General features: G+C 42.9%; 1 protein-coding gene across 1 annotated transcript in view; it reads left to right on the top strand.

Annotated features, from left to right (window-relative positions):
* Positions 1–21,408, top strand: part of CADM4 (cell adhesion molecule 4) — a 650,810-nt gene extending 629,402 nt beyond the window's left edge. Inside the window, exons 7-9 of the mRNA XM_089687341.1 lie at positions 15,009–15,181; positions 15,830–15,958; positions 20,626–21,408. Of these exons, the coding sequence (XP_089543467.1) occupies positions 15,009–15,181; positions 15,830–15,958; positions 20,626–20,735 (412 nt within the window). The 3' untranslated portion in view covers positions 20,736–21,408. The remainder of the gene's footprint in view (positions 1–15,008; positions 15,182–15,829; positions 15,959–20,625) is intronic.
* The last annotated feature ends 279 nt before the right edge of the window (positions 21,409–21,687 follow it).

Genomic DNA, 21,687 nt, shown 5'->3' with positions numbered 1-21,687 from the left:
AGTCCCTAACCCTCAAGGGGCGTACAATCTAAGGTCCCTAACTCACATTCATACATACACATACTAGGGCCAATTTTAGACAGGAGCCTATTAAGCTACCAGCATGTCTTTGGAGTGTTTGAGGAAACCAATGCAGGCACAGGGGTTCTCCAGGCAAGAAACAAACTCCAGGCAGGTGTCCAAACAAACTCCAGGCAGGCAGGTGTCCAAACAAACTCCAGGCAGGCAGGTGTCCAAACAAACTCCAGGCAGGCAGGTGTCCAAACAAACTCCAGGAAGGCGTCCAAACAAACTCCAGGCAGGCAGATGTCCAAACAAACTCTAGGTAAGCAGGTATCAAACAAACTCCAGGAAGGCGTCCAAACAAACTCTAGGCAAGCAGGTATCAAACAAACTCCAGGCAGGTGATGCCATGGTTGGGATTCGATCCAACGACCCTAGTACTGCCAGGCAGAAGTGCTAAGTATTTATCCACTGTGCTGCCCAAGGTGCTTCCATTCTAGAATAGTGGAAGCACCTTGACCTGTATGAGAAAAGTTAAGTGGTCCTCTGCAAATATCCTGAATTGTATGGTAAATGAACTCTAGAACTTCTAGGAAGGAATAAAGGAGAATAGAGTAAAAAGCGAAATGTTTCTTTAACTGTGATCGCGTTAAGCATGCATGTTTACGTTGGAAACGTCCTGAAGGTAAGCTGTAATGTACTTATAAAATCCCACTTGGTAGGTTACCTTAATTAGACATGCAAATTCATCCACGGCAAAACCAAGCTGCCACGGACGGCCCCCGGCAAGCGTTTCAGCTCTGCGGCTGCCAGATGAGCCGTTGTTAGCCCGGAGCTGTTGTGCGCTTGCACCATTGCACAACAGTAGAGGTAGATAATCTCCTGTGCGTGTTGGGAGGTATGGCGGTTGCTCAGTAACGAAGCGGCCCTGTTGTTCACAGCCCATTACTGCCATGTGGGTAGCTTGCCTCCTGCAAGCTAATTCATATTTCTAATTAAGGGGAGAGGTGGGGGACAGTTTACTATATAAATGATGGTTTTGCTCTAGGCCCAGCGTACTAAGCAGTGTTGAGCTAATGAAGACGGAAGGAATCCTGTACTGAGACCAATATGGGGAGTGTGCTGCCCTGCTTCTGAAAAATTGCTGGTCGCCTGGCTGCCTCAGACTTCAATACTTTCTAGGTCTCTTAAAATTGATTTATAGTCAAAACTTTTTTTTGGATGAAGATATGTAACTTTTTGAAGTTTTTATTGCGGTCTGTACTCCCGACAAGTAATTTCACCCAGGGCCGGGAGAAGGTGTGGGCAGGAGGGGTGGGTGCCCTGGGGACTGTGGTATCATGTGAGGTGGGGGGGGCACCATGAGGAGATTGGGGGGGGGGATTTGGAGGGTGGCAGGGGCAAAGATTTGAGCTGGCAGGTGGAATTTCAGCAGGGGGCAGATTTTTACTGGGAGGAGGGGAAGTTAATGCTTGGGGGGGGGGGGTAACCATGCATATTAGTTCTCGATTTTTTTGGGGGGGGGGGATTTTTGCTGACATATAATGCTCATACATCTTTGGGGGGAGGGGCATAGTTTGATATGTTTTCGCTGGGCTCTAGACTACCTTGACCCGGTACTGGTTTCACCCTCTAAAGTTTCAGTGATAATTGTCACCCAAGTGGTGTCAAATCCAAAACTTTACAGTCAACCCCAAAATGGTCCAAAAAGGACACAAAAAGAACTGGCAGGGTTAACCCTTCCCTACTATTTCCAAAACAAAAATGCTAGCTATAATTATTTTAACCCCTTTATGACAGCAATATATGCAGCAGCAGTGCAGGTACGCTATAACACCCAGCCCCCGCATATATGCTTCACTGTCTAATTCTGCGTCATGCTGTATAGGTGTCGGTAAACCCGTGACTGAGCTGTCACCGAGAGCTCATGGTCAACTACTGACAATCAAGAGCTGGTAGGCATACTGTAACTCCCAATGATGTCAGCACTGTGTAGCCTATTGGAGTGTGGTAATATCACAAGCCATGCCCCCCGGCTGAGGACGTCACTGCCCATTTAAAACTCCAACCATCAGTACAAGGTGACTGTATGTACAACCTACCTGCTAAAAGAAGACTGTGTGTGTTTAGTAAATGAAACATCGCATTTCTTGTAAAGCCACCACTTCACTGTCTACCATACTTTGTAAGTATTCAATGGACGGATGAATCAAACACCCCTCCCTATTGCTTGTTGTGGTTCCTCCCACTCTCATACATTTGGTAGTGATGTGCAGGTGCAGTTCTTTTAGTTGGCCATCGGGCACCTATCAGCCCAACTGCCATTTTTAGGAGCCCACACCATAGACTGACAACACAGCTGCTAATTGCAATAGGCAGTACCCAAAGTTAACATACCGCCTTTAAAGCTGAACTCCGGGGAAAAGGTTAAATGTTTATTTTTGTCTAGGGTACCATTAAAAAGCACCTTATACATCACTCCCGCAGACTTGCTTTTCTTTGTGTGACCCAAAGCCACTTCTTTTTATCGCTCTGTCAGTCACAGGCACATCATCACATATAATGCAGTTTAAAGATTGTTCCCCCAATATTTCATATTCCAGATATTTGCCTCTTGTACCATGTACTTGGGTTAAAAAGTATCCTGTTCTCTTTGTATTGCTTCCTTTGTGTGAAATCCCTGGTGTTTCTGCCAGTCCCCCTGCTTTCCTCTTAAGAACTGACCACACTAGGCATGAGAGTACATCCATCCCAGAGTGGTCACTAGGAGAACAGCCTGTCTGTCCTCCAATGGTCAGACTGACTCTGCACAGACATTCACTAGGAAGATCAGTGTACTGCTGTTTTTCCACCCCCACCTCTCTAACCCTCTTATGAGGTTGAGAACAGATATTATGTGATCACTTAAGAAAAAAAAATATTTTTTAGATCTAGAGTATACACAGTATAGAGTATTTTTGCCTTTCGTTTCTATTTTAAACTGAATGAGTTGTTTTCCAAGTTGGGGGTTCACATGAGCTTTAACTTTAACGCATTTGCTTACTAAGTCAATCCAGCACTGGAGCCTTGAGAAAAACCCAGTACTTCTGGTTATCCACTTGCTGACCAGGCATGTACCTGACACATCACTGGGCTTCAAGTGGTTGTACCAGGATGATAACTGCATCATCTTGGTACCGTTTTTTAGAGCCAATGGTCATCTCTCTTGTAATAGCGATCGAAGCTGCTCGATTACTATTACAAGTAATGGGAGGGGACTCCCCCCAACCCCCCCACCACGGCTTTAACAGGATCTCTCATCCCACTGGGAGTCCCTATCGACCAGCTGGTGCTTCTGCTGGCTGATCAGAGCCAAACATTGAGAGTTGGCTTTGTTCGGCTCTATGATATAGTAACCCAGAAGCGATGACCTTACATCACTTCTGGTTTACTCAGAAATAAACTACACCATTTTAAAAGAAAAGGCATTTAATCACACCAATTTAAGTGCAGAAGAGGGATTTGGGGTCTTATTGACCCCAGATCTCTCCATAAAGAGTACCTGTCACATGCTTATTGCTGTCATCAGCGATGTTTGCAATAAAAGTGATCCAAAAAAAAACTTGTGTAAAAAAAAAAAAAAAATATGAAGCTTTCCCGTCCCCCCATGCTTGCACACAAAGGTGAATGCACATGTTGGACCCGCATGCATGCAAACAGCGATCGTCGCACACATTTGAGGCATCACTGCAAACATCAGATCATAGCAGTAATACTAGCACCAGACCTCCTCTGTAAAAGTGGTAACGTGTACAGGCCTTTAAAATGTCGCCCTATGGATTGTAAAATTTATGCCATTTGTTGCTGTTGCGTGGGCATGTCCATTCAATGGTATCAATTTCTTCATCCTCCAAGAACTGCGTACATACTCTCACCACATGAGGCTGGGCATTGTGGTGCACCAGGAGGAACCCAGGACCCACTGCACCAGCGTAGGGTTTGACAATGGGTCCAAGGATTTCATCCCGATATCTAATGGCAGTCAGGATGCCATTTTCTAGCCTGTAGAGGTCTGTGCGTCCCTCCATGGATATGCCTCCTCAGACCATCACTGACCCACCACCAAAACGGTCATGCTGAACGATGTTACAGGCAGCATTACGTTCTCCACGGCTTCTCCAGACCCTTTCATGTCTGTCACTTGCTCAGGGTGAACCTGCTCTCATCTGTGAAAAGCACAGGGCGCCAGTGGCAGACCTGGCAATTCTGGTGTTCAATGGCAAATGCTTATCAAGCTCTATGCTGCTGGGCAGTGAGCACAGGGCCCACTAGAGGACGTTGGGCCCTCAGGCCACCCTCATGAAGTCTGTTTCTGATTGTTTGGTCAGAGATTCACACCAGTGGCCTGCTGGAGGTCATTTTGTAGGGCTCTGGCAGTGCTCATCCTGTTCTTCCTTGCACAAAGGAGCAGATACCAGTCCTACTGATAGGTTAAGGACCTCCTACGGGCCTGTCCAGCTCTCCTATAGTAACTTCCTGTCTCCTGGAATCTCCTCCATCCTCTTGAGACTGTGCTGGGAGACACAGCAAACCTTCTAGCAATGGCACGCGTTGATGTGCCATCCTGGAGGAGTTGGACTGCCTGTGCAACCTGTGTAGGGTCCAGGTACCGCCTCATGCTAATAGTAATGACACTGACCCTAGCCAAATGCAAATCTAGTGAAAAACAGTCAGAAAAGATGTGTAAGGAAAAAAATGTCTGTGGCCTCAACCTGTAAAACCATTCCTGTTTTGGGGGTCCTCTCATTGTTTCCCATCTAGTGCACCTGTTGTTAATTTCATTAACACCAAAGCAGCTGAAACTGATTAACAACCCCCTCTGCTACTTCACTGACCAGAGCAATATCCCAGGAGTTTCATTGACTAGATACTAGACTCTGATTAAAAAGTGTTCCTTTCATTTTTTTGACCAGTGTATTTTACCAATAAATTGGGTTATGTATTGTTTTTTGCCTGAAAATTTAAAAAATTGCATTTGAAAAACTGCAGAGCAAATACTGTGTGACATAAAAAATTGTAAAACTCACTGATTTATTCTCTAGGCCCTCTGCTTCAAAAAATATATAATGTGTGGGGGCTCTAAGAATTTACATGTAAACAAAAAGTGCCAGAAAAGGCTTGGTCTTCAAGTGGTTATGGGATGTATGCGACCACTCCTCACCCCACTACAATGTAAGGAATCAGTATCTGTGCAACCAATTGCCAGGCCTGAACACTGTCACATGGGGGGTGGGGGTGCCTAGGCACATTTAGAAAGTGTTTGCACGATTCCTGAAGAGCAACAATGGTGGATCATGCTGCAGCCAGTTTTTTTTTTTTTTTTTTCACATAATGAAGATTTTTTACTTTTAAAAAACGGTACATTTGTGAAATGAACCCAGACATATGAGCACAGGCATTCTTGTAATGAAGCCATCATCCTCTGATTACATCTGCCAGTTTAAAAAATTAACTAGCTGGCTTTTAAACTGCCATTGCTCTCGTCCCAGCGGTTTTTAAACTTGCTGTCCCGTAGTTCCTGGCTTTGTAAATATTTGGAAGATGGAAGGACCTCTATACAGAAAATTAAAGAGACCAGACGTTGCCAACCCCATTCTGTTCACAGCTGTAAAATGTAAATAGGGCTCCACGACTGTCCTTGCCTGTCTTAGCGGATCAGTGCAGGGACACGGACATATGGAAAATGTTGTGACACTTCATACATAAATATGGTGTAGACACTTCTATGACCTGCCCTTGTGACTTGCTCCTCGAGGAGGAAAACTTGGAAATTCTAATGGAGAAGTTAGGACGGGAAAATCAAAGACCAAATCATTATAGTTGACAAAAAAGGATATCGGAGAACTGGAGAAAGTACAGAGAAGGGCAACCGAACTGATAAGAGGCATGGAGGAGAACAGCTATGAGGAAAGATTAGAGGAACTGAATTTATTCTCTCTTGATAAGAGGCAATTAAGGAGGGATATGACCATAAGTGATCCATATAGTGAACTTGGTAAAGAGTTAATCACTTTCAGTTCATTACGGAGGACAAGAGGGCACTCTTTGGAGGAAAGGAGATTTAACCTTTACATAGGGAAAGGCTTCTTCACAGTAAGAGTAGTAGACATGTGGAATAGAGTACTTCAAGAACTGGTTCTGGCCAGCTCAGTAGATTGTTTAAAAAAAAAGGTCTGGATAATTTCCTGAATGTACAAAATATAAGTAGACATTAATATTTAGAGGGAAAATGATTGGGGTTGTTGACCCAGGGAATTTCTGATTGCCTCTTGGGGGATCAAGAAGGAATTTTGTTCACCCACTGGAGTGAATTGGATCACGCTTTATTTGGGGGGTTTTTTGCCTTCCTTTGGATCAGCCGTAGGTATAGGATTGTGTATATGGAGGTGTTCTATTTTTTTTCTCTAATGGTTGAGGTAGATGGACTAGTGTCTTTTTTTCAACCTATGCAATTATCCATCTACAAAAAAAATATTTACGTTTGAAGTGGACCATTCTTTTCAGTAGAGCATCCCAAATGTTCAGCTTGTATACACATACAATGAAAGGCTGTTATTAGATAGATAGCCAGGGTCCCATTATTGGCCTTGGCACCTTTTTACTGTTTTGGGATTTTTTTTTCTCCCCAACTTTTCAGGCCATCAGTCACATGGCAGGTTCATGGAGTGCTCTTTATGTTACAAGCTATGACACTGTGAGATGGTGGAGGTTGATGTAGCCATTGAAACCTAGGGAGAGTCACACAGGCTAAGGGCAGATGATCCTGTTGTATGCTGGAGCTTGATCATTCTGTGTTTGCTTCTCTTGAGAGTTCTCAGCAAAACTGCACTCCACTTTGTTGAATGGGGAGGTCACTTAAATGATTTTCTTCTGTATATGTGCTGAGAATCCTATATATTGTCTATTCATTGCTGGTGTTCATACTCTGTTCATTTCTGGATGTTCATACTCCGTTTCTGGATGTTCATACTCGACATAGCTCGAGCCTTGGAAAACATTCAGGGAACACTATTACAGTGGAGCAAAAAAGTATTTAGTCAGCCACCAATTGTGCAAGTTCTCCCACTTAAAAAGATGAGAGAGGCCTGTAATTGGCATCATAGGTAGACCTCAACTATGAGAGACAAAATGAGAAAAAAAATCCAGACAATCACATTGGCTGATTTGGAAAGAATTTATTTGCAGATTATGGTGGAAAATAAGTAAATGGTCACCTACAAACAAGAAAGATTTCTGGCTCTCACAGACCTGTACCTTCTTCTTTAAGAGGCTCCTCTGTCCTGCACTCATTCCCTGTATCAATGGCACCTGTTTGAACTTGTTATCAGTATAAAAGACACCTGTCCACAACCTCAAACAGCCACACTCCAAACTCCACTATGGTGAAGACTGAAGAGCTGTCGAAGGACACCAGAAACAAAATTGTAGACCTGCACCAGGCTGGGAAGACTGAATCTGCAATAGGCAAGCAGCTTGGTGTGAACAAATGAACTGTGGGAGCAATAATTAGAAAATGGAAGACATACAAGACCACTGATAATCTCCCTCGATCTGGGGCTCCATGCAAGATCTCACCCTGTGGGGTCAAAATGATCACAAAAACAGTGAGCAAAAATTCCAGGACCACACGGGGGGACCAAGTGAACGACCTGCAGAGAGCTGGGACCAACGAAACAAAGGCTACCATCAGTAACACACTACGCCGCCAGGGACTCAGATCCTGCAGTGCCAGACGTGTCCCCCTGCTTAAGCCAGTACATGTCCGGGCCCGTCTGAAGTTTGCTAGAGAGCATTTGGGTGATCCAGAAGAGGATTGGAAGAATGTCATATGGTCAGATGAAACCAAAATAGAACTGTTTGGTAGAAACACAACTCGTCATGTTTGGAGGAGAGAGAATGCTGAGTTGCATCCAAAGAACACCATACCTACTGTGAAGCATGGGGGTGGCAACATCATGCTTTGGGGCTGTTTCTCCGCAAAGGGACCAGGACGACTGATCCATGTACAGGACAGAATGAATGGGGCCATGTATCGTGAGATTTTGAGTGCAAACCTCCTTCCATCAGCAAGGGCATTGAAGATGAAACGTGGCTGGATCTTCCAACATGACAATGATCCCAAACATACCACCCGGGCAACAAAGGAGTGGCTTCGTAAGAAGCATTTCAAGGTCCTGGAGTGGCCTAGCCAGTCTCCAGATCTCAACCCCATAGAAACCTTTGGAGGGAGTTGAAAGTCCGTGTTGCCCAACGACAGCCCCAAAACATCACTGCTGTAGAGGAGATCTGCATGGAGGAATAGGCCAACATACCAGCAACAGTGTGTGCCAACCTTGTGAAGACTTACAGGAAACGTTTGACCTCTGTCATTGCCAACAAAGGATATATAACAAAGTATTGAGATGAACTTTTGATATTGACCAAATACTTATTTTCCACCATAATTTGCAAATAAATTCTTTCCAAATCAGCCAATGTGATTGTCTGGATTTTTTTTTCTCATTTTGTCTCTCATAGTTGAGGTCTACCTATGATGCCAATTACAGGCCTCTCTCATCTTTTTAAGTGGGAGAACTTGCACAATTGGTGGCTGACTAAATACTTTTTTGCCCCGCTGTATATACAGTTGTGTTCAAAATAATAGTGTGTCGAAAAAAGTGAACAAAGCTCAAAATCCTTCTAATAGCTTTTATTTCCATACACACAAATGCATTGGGAACACTACACATTCTATTCCAAATCAAAACATGAAGAAAAATAAACTGCATTTTTGATGACACCCCACAAGTTTTTTATTGGATTAAGATCCGGGGATTGGGCTGGCTACTCCATAACTTCAATCTTGTTGGAACCAAGATGTACGTTTACTGGTGTGTTTGGGGTCGTTGTCTTGTTGGAACACCCATTTCAAGGGCATTTCCTCTTCAGCATAAGGCAGCATGACCTCTTCAAGTATTCTGATGTATTCAAACTGATCCATGATCCCTGGTATGCGATAAATAGGCCCAACACCGTAGTATGAGAAACATCCCCATATCATGATGCTTGCACCACCATGCTTCAATGTCTTCACAGTGTACTGTGGCTTGAATTCAGTGTTTGGGGGTCGTCTGACAAACTGTCTCCCGTGTCTTTCATCAGTCCACAAAACGTTGCGCCATTTCTCTTTAGGCCAGTCAATGTGCTCTTTGGCAGATTGTAACCTCTTCAGCACGTCTTTTTTTCAACAGTGGTACTTTGCGGGGGCTTCTTGCAGATAGCTTGGCTTCACATAGGCGTCTTCTAATTGTAACAGTACTCACAGGGAACTTTACACCTTCTTTGATCTTCCTGGAGCTGATTGTTGGCTGAGTCCTTGCCATTTTGGCTATTCTTCAATCCATTTGAATGGTAGTTTTTTGCTTTCTTCCACGTCTTTTAGGCTTTGGTTGCCATTTTAAAGCATTTGCAATCATTTTAGCTGAGCAGCCTATCATTTTCTGCACTTCTTTATATGTTTTCCCCTCTCCAATCAACTTTTTAATCAAGGTACGCTGTTCTTCTGAACAATGTCTGGAACGACCCATTTTCCTCAGAATTTCAGAGAGAAATGCACTGTAACCAGCATGTATAACATTTGCTGCCTTCCTTCCTTAAATAAGGGCAATAATTGCCACCTATTTTCAAAGAATGAATGACCTCACTAATAGAACTCCATACTGCTATTATTTTGAACATGCACCTTTCAATTAGTGATTCAATGACACAGAATCAGCAGCATACATGTCATGACTGTTGGGTCTGTTGGATTTCTATTACTCTACTACACCTGCTAGTAAATTATTTGCCATGTAGAAATATCATTTCTACCAAAACCAGAGATTGATCCGGTTAGTGATGTCTGACTGCTATTATTTTGAACACAACTGTACATTTTCAGCACAGAGAACCTGAAATTTTAATGCCAAAAAAAAGGGTTCCCCATATGTCCTGTCCTCTGATCTTAAAGTAGAATTAGAGCCAAAACATTTTTTTTTTAGAATGGACAGAATAGCAGGGGGTTATTTTGCCATCTGTGTCCCATTGGGGTGATTTCCCTTCACTTCCTGTTCCATAACCAAAACAAATAGGTGATTCTTAGGGTAGATTTAGATGTGTGTCTAAATATCCCTTTCCTCTGAAGCCAATGAGTGTTAAAATTGCTCTTCAGAGGCTACTGAGAGGCACAAGCCAGATCATTGGAGGAGACCAAGCTAGGTTCCCAGCATAGCTACAAAACTGACCAGGCTGTGCCCACATACCGAGCATGGTCAGTTTTTAGTAGGAAAGCATGGGGATTGGCGGGATCACCAGCATTTTACACAATGGAAGCAATACAAAGAGACCAGGATACTTTTTCTATACAAGTACATGGTACAGCAGGCACATATCAGAAATATGACATGTTGGGTTTCCATCTGCTTTATTGCAGAACTAAACTCAATCGCTGCAAATTCACATAAGCTTTAACATGTTAATGGTATTCCAAAAGTATTTTAAGTAAAATATTCTGAAATATTTAGCTATCATTATAGTAATCCCTGATGATCCTGCCTTCCTGATCTTTGTTCAGGCACTTCCTGTTTTAGGGTGACAACGCTCTGTTCCTGTCTCTCACTTGTACTTGTGCGTTGTCACCCTGTTTTTCCAAAACAGACCGTGCAGGCATGTTCTGCCATTGTCGCCATCAGCAAGCCTGCCCTGAGCTAGGATATGCTGGCACAGATCTCTTTCTTTATTTAAGCATTATTTTTTTAAACGGGTCAATTCTAAATTATATGCCATTAACAGTAAGATAATTTACAATTCTAGTAAGGAATGTATTCTATGCACTTTAAATGTACAGTATTTTCCTAACTTTTGGATTCTGTAAAACTGAAATGGTGAAACTGGTTGGTTTTGGTGACGCACTTCGTCCTGCAGACCCTTTTGTAGATGAGGGGCTTTGAGAAGTTTGTGCTTTAAACAAAAAAAAAAAAAGCAGTAGGCTACATGTACACAACACTGCAGCAACAAGGGAAGGCTTGCAAAGTATGTGGAACATTGTTTTGTTTGGAGCCCGATGCAGTCTGTTATTCCTGAGATATAAAGAAAGAGCTTATGAATTCCAAATCAAACACCCTTTCAGCAAGCTGGAGGGGGAAAATAAATAAGGGAGTACAAGCGTGGAGAATATACCGAGATGGTGCCATTGTTGGCAGTGAGTGCTGTGCTCTCCATGGGGCTGAGATCAATTGCATACATTTGGTGTAAGTGCAAGTAACAACCTGAAACAGGCTGAAGAACTACAGCAGCACGAATGGTGAGTGTTTAATTGGACCTAGCACCAGCTATATACAGTCAGGTCCATAAATATTGGGACATCTACACAATTCTGCTCATTGTAATTGGGATAATGAGGGAATAACACGCACCTGGCCATGGAACAGCTGAGAAGCCAATTGTCCCATTACTTTTGGTCCCTTAACAAGTGGGAGGCACATATGCAAACTGTTGTAATTCCTACACCGTTCACCTGATTTGGATGTAAATACCCTCAAATTAAAGCTGACAGTCTGCAGTTAAAGCACATCTTGTTCATTTCATTTCAAATCCATTGTGGTGGTGTATAGAGCCCAAAATGTTAGAATTGTGTCGATGTCCCAATATTTATGGACCTGACTGTATTTTTCATGCATACATACTAGTTACGTGTTAAGTGTATCTTGAGGGTATACTGTATTATTTATCAATCAGAGATCACAGTTCTTCCCCTGACCATGCCTTTATCTGCTTTCCTTATGAGGAAGACAGCGCCATCTTTGTTCAGGCATCATCCAAGGTCAGCACCTGCTTCCTGGACGGAGATTCCAGCTCAGAGATGACAAAATCAAATAAATCCTGGTGCCTCTCTAGTTCTTGGTTGTTAACACAAATGTCTGACACAGATCAGCACCCTGCTGTAGACCCTGAGGCTCCATTCATTCTAGTGTAATTTCAGACCTGCAACCTGATTCGCAAAGAATCGCACGGCCATGGAAATCACACTGTTTTCAGTGGTCCCCTTTTGCATCAATGCAACTCAGCACAGTGCAATTCTGGAAAGGGTTACAGTACTACTTTGGTGCAATTCCAGTCCCATAAATTCTCCAAATATAACATCAAAGTAGCATCCAAGTTGCACTACATAATTGCAGTGAAATTGAAGCAGCGGAATGAATTTGGCCTTACCTTGTCACAAGGTGCAGTGGTACAACTAGGGATGAGCTCACGCATTTTCGGATCCAAGTTTGAACTCACCTAAGTCATCTGGCCAGGAAGCTGGCATGGCACTCCACCATACACAAGTGGCCGAGGCATTCCCTGCCCCCAGCCGTACAAGGGGCATGTATACATGCAGCAGTGGGGAATGTGCCGGCAACTTATGATTGGGGAGCACCATGACAGCTTCCAGATGGGATAGCTCAGGCAGGTTTGGACTAGGATCCGAACACGCCTGAACTCATCCATAGTTACATTGTACAGTCTGATTACCGTGGGAGCTCATCCATAGTTACATTGTACAGTCTGATTACCGTGGGAGCTCATCCATAGTTACATTGTACAGTCTGATTACCAGGGGAGCTCATCCATAGCTACATTGTACAGTCTGATTACCAGGGGAGCTCATCCATAGCTACATTGTACAGTCTGAGTACCAGGGGAGCTCATCCACAGTTACATTGTACAGTCTGATTACCAGGGGAGCTCATCCACAGTTACATTGTACAGTCTGATTACCAGGGGAGCTCATCCACAGCTACATTGTACAGTCTGATTACCAGGGGAGCTCATCCACAGTTACATTGTACAGTCTGATTACCAGGGGAGCTCATCCATAGCTACATTGTACAGTCTGAGTACCAGGGGAGCTCATCCACAGCTACATTGTACAGTCTGATTACCAGGGGAGCTCATCCATAGCTACATTGTACAGTCTGAGTACCAGGGGAGCTCATCCATAGCTACATTGTACAGTCTGATTACCAGGGGAGCTCATCCATAGCTACATTGTACAGTCTGAGTACCAGGGGAGCTCATCCATAGTTACATTGTACAGTCTGATTACCAGGGGAGCTCATCCACAGTTACATTGTACAGTCTGATTACCAGGGGAGCTCATCCACAGTTACATTGTACAGTCTGATTACCAGGGGAGCTCATCCACAGTTACATTGTACAGTCTGATTACCAGGGGAGCTCATCCACAGCTACATTGTACAGTCTGATTACCAGGGGAGCTCATCCACAGCTACATTGTACAGTCTGATTACCAGGGGAGCTCATCCACAGCTACATTGTACAGTCTGATTACCAGGGGAGCTCATCCATAGTTACATTGTACAGTCTGATTACCGTGGGAGCTCATCCATAGTTACATTGTACAGTCTGATTACCGGGGGAGCTCATCCATAGTTACATTGTACAGTCTGATTACCGGGGGAGCTCATCCATAGTTACATTGTACAGTCTGATTACCGTGGGAGCTCATCCATAGTTACATTGTACAGTCTGATTACCAGGGGAGCTCATCCATAGTTACATTGTACAGTCTGATTACCGTGGGAGCTCATCCATAGTTACATTGTACAGTCTGATTACCAGGGGAGCTCATCCATAGTTACATTGTACAGTCTGATTACCGTGGGAGCTCATCCATAGTTACATTGTACAGTCTGGTTACCGGGGGAGCTCATCCATAGCTACATTGTACAGTCTGATTACAGGGGGGAGTGGAGATCTCCTGCCTCCTTCCTCCTGCCTTCAGCAGACTGGTGACATCATCTCAGCCTAGGCAAAGTCACTGGACTGAAGCTCATGTACAGCCTTTTAAAGAAAAGCCTTTGTGAAAGATTATACCGTAAATGTATATTGGGACATGTCTGGAGCATGTAACTACAGAAAGGTCCAAATTAAAGCAACATCCCAGCTCAAATGTTTTTGTAAGGCTTAGGGAAGGGTGAAAAACTTCTCTTTTTTTTATTGCTGTGTCTCCTTAGGGAGAAAAGCTGAAGTCCTAACCCTTCCCAAGTCTACAAAAAAACATTTTTTTTTTTTGGTGACTGCTTACTTTCTGCCCCAGTGACCGCACAGTAAGCAATCTAAGGAATAAGCAGTAAGGAATCTCTACACTGGAGCTACGGGCAGCAGTAAAAACTAAACAACTGTTTTAACCTACAGTATCTGTTCTATCCAGAACTAACAAAAACATTTTGGCTGGCGTTTTACATGCTGACACTATTAACCATGCCTTGTACTTCACTGTCTTTCCTTGGAGGTGGTCATCTTTATAGGCAGGGCTTTGTTTCCTCATATCAGAGCCACCAGCAAAAAGAACTTTTGAGCGGCATAGTAATAACATCTCATTCCAAATATCCTAAGACTAGCAGCCAGAGGCAGCAGATAAACAGTGATGAAGCTGTAGGAACAGCTAGGAAGTACACTGCTATTTTTCAGGATAAATTCAAGAAGAAAGGTAAAATGTTCCCTATATTATAGCAATCTACACATTTTGTGTTCAGGTCTGCTTTATATTCCCATTTCAATACTTATTAAGCTGTGCCATATTGGTGCTAAGTCCCATTCTTTCTACAGAGGGCCATCGTTAGGAGGTTAGGTTGTGCAATGGTTTGTGAGTGATGTGGTTAGTTTGCGTAACACTAAGCTAGTAGTGCTTTCATGGTAAATAAAGCAGATGGAGGCACGCCGGATTTAACATGGCATTTCCCCAATACATGAAATAGAAGCCTTTTGTAGTGCATTATATTTATGACCACGATATAGGGTAGTTTAAAGTGATGCTGGCCATACACTACTGCTAAATGCAGTCTGTTTTATCTGCTGTCTGTACTCATTGCTCTGTTACCATCCCCTTTCTGGTATTTTATAGGAATTAGAGCACCACTCACCATATATTTCCTTCCTGACAGGCCGACTGAGATCCTCTGGAGCCGCCTAAATGACTCATTACCGGAACGATCGCAGGTCCAGGGTGACCTCCTGACCATTCCTTCGCTTAGTCTGCAGGATAACGGAACGTACAGCTGCCAGGTCTCCAACAAACATGGCCGTTCCTCTGACCAATATGTGCTGGTGGTGTATGGTGAGTACAAGGCAAACCTTTAAACCGCAGTGCAGGAGATGTAAAAGCAATGGAGGAAAGTAAAAAGATTTTTATTGCCCAACATAAAGGCAGTTATCTGATTGGTTGCTTGCTATGGACTACACCTCTGATTGCTTACTTTCTTTATTCTTGGGAGAAGAATCAAACCACTTTTGCAATGTATTTACTATCTAAAATGTGCTTAGCATCTTATAATATGGCATCTCTGGAAGGCGTTTCAGTAATTTCATGCAACTGAACCTAGTTAAGCTAAGTTTGCCTTTGATGAGCAAGGAGGACAGCTCACATTTTCCTGTACATGTTCTGCTTGGCTCTGCCCCCTGGCTACTTTTTCCTGTACATGTTGTACCCCCCCCCCCCCCCCCTTCTCACCGTTCAGCCTTCCTTTGGTTACTGAGGCCAATATCAGGGAGGCTCATTGGGCAGGAGTAGGAGAACATTTTACATATTGATTGATAAAAAATAGTCAGAGATGACCACCCACATATAATAACTGGAACTTGAAATTTGGGTCCTTGGATTTCTTGTTTGCTTTTATTGAATATTGGCCAAGTTGTCCTTTCTATTCTTGAGGTCCTCTTATAATGTTAGTTTGAACATTTCCCTCCTGTTCCTTGTTTCTTGTAGACCCTGGAGCGATCATTGAGGCTCAGACTCAAGTTCCCTATGCCATAATAGGTGGGATTTTGGCACTTCTTGTCTTCCTGGTCATCTGTGTTCTAATTGTCATGGTCTGGTGCTCCGTCCGACAGAAAGGTGAGTGAGTTTCTTCAGATGATGGTGGACTAGATCTAAAAAATTCTTAGGTCTTCTAGAGCATGGCCAAACCTGTTTTCATTTTGTAACTATAGTGGCTCAGTTTCACCAGAAGGGTATTTAATTGTTAACTTTTGTAACTGCAGCAAGTAAATAGAGGTTATCAAAAGTATAACGAGGCAACTGGTTCCTAAACTCCAAAAAGTCTGGGGCACAGTTTTTCTGACAATACTTCCACCTCACATGGATGCTGTGTGACTCAGCTATCCTACTAGAGGTCAGTCTGAGTTTCCAGGGGGAAGTAATACAATGGAGACAATCTTATTGTTCATATTTTAGCTGCTTCTTCCCCTCCACTCCAGCATGTGTGGTTGGCCATGCTTAACTCAACAGCCCAAGGTCCCACAAAATGGACCAAAAGGGTTCGCACATGCGTCCATCCAAATGCAAAAGCAATGGTAACTATCTCCTGATTTGTGCCACAAAATACAAATGATGTATACCAAGAGGTAAGCCAACTTCTTGCAGGTCTTATCTTACCAGTCCACTGGACCTACTCAACTCAATGTGAGTAAATAGACAGTGCATTCATAAAATATTCAGACCTCCTTCACTTTTGTAATTTTGCTATGTTGCAGCCTGGTACTACAACAATCATTGTTTTTTCTTATTAATCTACACTCAGTACCCCATAATCAGAAAGTGAAAACCGAATTTTAGAAATGTCTGTGAATTTATTAAAAATAAAAAACTTTAGTATCACATGAACGCAAGCATTTAGGCCCTTTACTCAGTACTTTGTTGAAGCACCTTTGACAGCAATTACAGCCTCAAACCTTTTGGGTATGATGTGACAAGCTTTGTTGTACACTTGGATTGGGGGATTTTCTGCTATTCTTCTTTGCAAATTCTCTCAAGCTCAGTCAGGTTTGATGGGGACTGCCAGTGGACAGCCATTTTCAGATCTCTCTGGAGATGTTCAATAGGGTTCAAGACAGGGCTCTGTCACAGAGTTGTCATGACTGTGTGCTTAGGATTGCTGTCATGCTGGAAGGTGAACCTTCAGCCCAGTCTGAGGTCCTGAGCACTGTGGAACAGCTTTTCATTGAGGATATCTCTGTACTTTGCTCCATTCAACTTTCCCTTAAACCTGCCCAGTTTCCTAGTCCCTGCTGCTGAAAAACACCCCCACAGCATGATGCTGCCACCACCATGCTTCACTATTGGGCAGGTAGCGTACAGTGCCTGGCTTTCTCCAGAAACAATGTTTAGAGATGAGGCCAAACAGTTCAATCTTGGTTTAAGAAGACCAGAGAATCTTGCTCACCACAGTTTGAGAATCCTTCAGGTTCTTTTTTTTTTTTTTTTTTTGCAAACTGCAAGTGGATTTTATTTTGGCACTAAGGAGAAGCTTCCATCTAGCCACTCTAACATAAAGTCCAGATCCGTGGAGGGCTGGAGTGATAGTTGTCCCATTTCTTCACAGGATCTCTGGAGCTCAGTCAGAATGACCACTGGCTTCGTGGTCACCTGTCTTACTAAGGCCCTTCTTCCCCAATTGCTCAGTTTGGCTGGGCGACCAGCTCTTGGAAGAGTACTGGTTGTGCCAAACTTCTTCCATTTGAGAATTATTGAAGCCACTGTGCTTTTGGGAACCTTCAGTGCAGCAGAATTTTTTTGTAGCCTTCCCCAGATCTGTGCCTTGCAACAATTCTGTCTTTGAACTCTGCAGGCAGTTCGTTTGACCGCATGGCTTTTGCTCTGATACAGTATGCCATGTCAGCTGTGAGGTCTTTTATAGAGGGGTGTGTGCACCTTTACAAATCATGTCCAATCAAATCATGTAGAAACATCTAATGAGATATAGGAGGCACCTGAGCTAAATTTCAAGTGTTGTTGCAAAGTATCTGAATACTTATGCCAGTGTGATATTTCAGTTTTCATTTGTCATACTTTTACAAACATTTCTAAAATTCTGTTTTCAGGTCATTATTGGGTGTAGATTGAGAAAGAAACATTTAACCTAAACAACTAGAGTATCAGACTGAAACATAACAAAATTGAAAAAGTAAAGGGGTCTGCATACATTATGCACTGTTTCTTCAACGGAAAAGTGGGGCTTACGCCCAAAGTTACAGTAGTAACGGGGCACACAGGCTTTTTTTGATTACCCATGATGGTAGCAGACAATTTGTGATATTGGAGGAGGACTTTATTTTTAAAATGTTCAGAAAAGCTAACAGGTTAACAGTGATTGCTATATTTTAGTTTTCAGACAGTTATGATTTATAAAAAGTCCTTCCACATGTTCTCCAAAACGAGCACCATGTTTCTCCTTCTCAGTCATACAGCACTTAGCACTGAAATAGAGAAGGATATTAAAGCTGATGTCCAGACAGCTAAATATGCAGATGAAATATATTAGTATAAGACATACTTAAAGTGTAATAGGTCAAGCAGAGCACCAAATGAAAAATCTTTAGAAGGTCCAAAATATTTATTGTTCAACTGGTTACAACAAGCATGGCAAGGGACTTGTAACCAGTTGACCAATAAAGACTTTGGACTTCTAAGGATTCTTCATTTGGAGCTCTCTAACCTATTACGCTTGGATTTCTGAACTCTGGTGAATCTCCTCTGCTGTGTATTTGTGAAGAGCCGCTGAATGCAGGCCAACTGGGCTCCAAATTATGACTTTTTCCACATACAGTGAAGGAAATAAGTATTTGATCCCCTGCTGATTTTGAATATTTGCCCACTCACAAAGAAATGATCAGTCTAAAAATTGCATGGTAGGTGTATTGTAACACTGAGACAGAATAGCAACAAACAATTAAAAAAAAATGCAAGTCTAACAAATTATGCACTAATTTGCATGTTCATGAGGGAAATAAGTATTTGATCCCCTTCACAAAACATGACTTAGTACTTGGTGGCAAATCCCTTGTTGGCAATCACAGAGGTCAGACATTTCCTGTAGTTGGCCTCCAGGTTTGCACACATCTCAGGAGGAATTTTGGCCCACTCCTCTTGGCAGATCCTTTCCAAGTCATTAGGGTTTGGTGGCTGACGTTTTGCAACTCGAAGTTTCAGCTCCCTCCACAGATTTTCAAGCGGATTAAGGTCTGGAGACTGGCTAGGCCACTCCAGGATCTTAATGTGCTTCTTCTTGAGCCACTCCTTTGTTGCCTTGGCCGTGTGTTTTGGGTCATTGTCATGCTGGAACACCCATCCACGACCCATTTTCAATGCCCTGGCTGAGGGAAGAAGTTTCTTACCCAAGATTTGACGGTACATTGCCCTGTCTATCCTCCCTTTGATGCGGTGCAGTTGTCCTGTCCCCTTAGCAGAAAAACACCCCCAAAGCAGAATGTTTCCACCACCATGTTTGACAGTTGGGATGGTGTTTTTGGGGTCATAGGCAGCATTCCTCCTTCTCCAAACACAGCGAGTTGAGTTGATGCTAAAGAGCTTGATTTTGGTCTCATCTGACCACAACACTTTCAACCAGACCTCCTCTGAAGTTTGCCACTGAACATCTGAATGATGCAGACGGGCCTGGACATGTGCTTTCTTGAGCAGAGGGACCTTGCAGGCACTGCAGAATTTCAATCCTTGTCGGCTTAGTGTGTTACCAATTGTTTTCTTGGCGACTGTGGTCCCAGCTGCCTGGAGATCATTGACAAGAGCCTCACATGTAGTTCTGGGATGATTCCTCACTGTTCTCATGATCACTGACACTCCACGAGGTGAGATCTTGCATAGTGCACCAGACCTAGGGAGACTGACAGTTGTTTTCTGTTTCTTCCATTTGTGAATTATTGCACCAACTGTTGTCACCTTCTCACCAAGCTGCTTGGTGATAGTTTGGTAGCCCAGTCCAGCCTTGTGTAGGTCTACAATTTTGTCCCAGACATCCTTGGACAGCTCTTTGGTCTTTGCCATGGTGGAGAGTTTGGAATCTAATTGTTTGATTGCTCTTGTGGACAGGTGTCTTTTATATAGGTAAAAAAATGAGATTAGCAGCACTCCCTTTAAGAGACTGCTTCTAATCTCAGTTTGTTACCTTCAAATATGTATTTCCCTCATGAACATGCAAATCCGTGCATAATTTGTTAGACATGCATTTCTTTTGAATTTTTTGTTGCTATTCTGTCTCTGTGTTACAATACACCTACCATTCTATTATTAGACTGATTATTTCTTTGTGAGTGGGCAAACAATCAAAATCATCAGGGGATCAAATACTTATTTCCTTCACTGTAGGAAACGCATCTCCACCACACAGTAAAACTGTATTCCTTATTGTAAGTCATCCACCACTTACAATAAATAATACAGTGTCATCCTTACTCCACCCCCAGCCTACTGCAGAGTAACAGAGCGGCAGGAGATTGCTGTGGTTATCTCTCTATCCATTCTCCTGCTATCAGTAAATTTCTTGTTGGCATATATATGCATGCAGTACCCTTGGTTTGCTCCCATTTCTCTCCCTCACTCTACCACACTGACTGCAGATGTGCAGGATATTAGAAGAGGCCAATTAAGGTAGTTGGATTGCTTGTAAAAAAGAAAAAAAATGAATGTTAATGGATACAGAACTGCATTAATTAGTGGCCTTTTATTTTTGCCCGTAGTTCAACTTTAACCATGTGACTTTCTTGCAGGCTCATACCTGACTCATGAAGCAAGTGGACTGGATGAACATGGCGAAGCCCGAGAAGCATTTCTAAATGGAGGCGAGAACCACAAGCGAAAGGAGGAGTTTTTTATTTAAAAGGGAAAAAAAAAAGACACAGAAGAAAAAAATCCCAACACAGTATTAATAACCTGATTTTTTAATTTAATCTTTCCTTTGGAGGGTGGGCAATGGGGAAGCAGAGAAAGTGTGGGGGTAGGTAACCATAGAAGATGGGTAGAAGGGAAGACGGACTCAGCCTCTGCGTTGTAAGAGGATCAGCAGTGTCAACTTATTGCTGTGCCGCCTACAGCTTAACAGGGTCAATAACCGGGTGTAGAGATTGCTGAACCGAACGTGATGTGTGCAAGGTTTACGTAAGCACTGACTGTGGCTGTACATAGGCTCGCTGGGGCAGTTGTGTTTGTGCAAATGAAGTGACTGATGTCTAAATATAGATTTAAGGAATAGTAAATCTAAATCTGAGAACAAAAGATTGTTTTACATGAAAGAGCTTCTAATGGCATTCCCAAAAATCCCCATATCTCTTCAGATACAATATTTATGCTGCTTTGCTGAGCACCCTTTTGTCCTAAGTGAGCTGCCATTTTGGGATGGCTTGAAAGTGGCAACCATAATTTTCTTCTGTGTGATTACAGGAGAGGAAGGCAATTGTGTTCTGAAAAATATCTAACCTTAATCTCCATTTTGAAACATTATTACAAGTCTTTCATATAACTCATGGCTGTTATTAAAAACTCTTTCATATAAACCAACCTGTCTTTTATGTTTAATGGCCCTCTGACAATATTTTTTTCCACAGTAGACTATTTGGCTTTGTACATACAGCTGTACAAATGTGAATAAGCAAAGTGTACAGCAAGCTTTAACAAAATATTTGCAAAGCTTTCAGCAAGCTTCAGGTAACTTTGTTAAAATGTAAAGCAAATTTATGTTCTAGAAAGAGGAGGTTAAAACACAGATCTTAATGGGAATGCTGACTGTAATTTAAACAAGCCGCTAGCAGGTTTCCAGAGGCTTTAAACAAGCT

This window comes from Staurois parvus, unplaced genomic scaffold (assembly GCF_062004578.1).
Source record: "Staurois parvus isolate SC_StPar_1 unplaced genomic scaffold, SC_StPar_1.0 ptg000423l, whole genome shotgun sequence".
Taxonomy (NCBI): Eukaryota; Metazoa; Chordata; class Amphibia; order Anura; family Ranidae; genus Staurois; species Staurois parvus.
The sequence above is the reverse complement of the archived record's forward strand: the minus strand, read 5'-3'. Positions and strand labels throughout refer to the sequence as shown.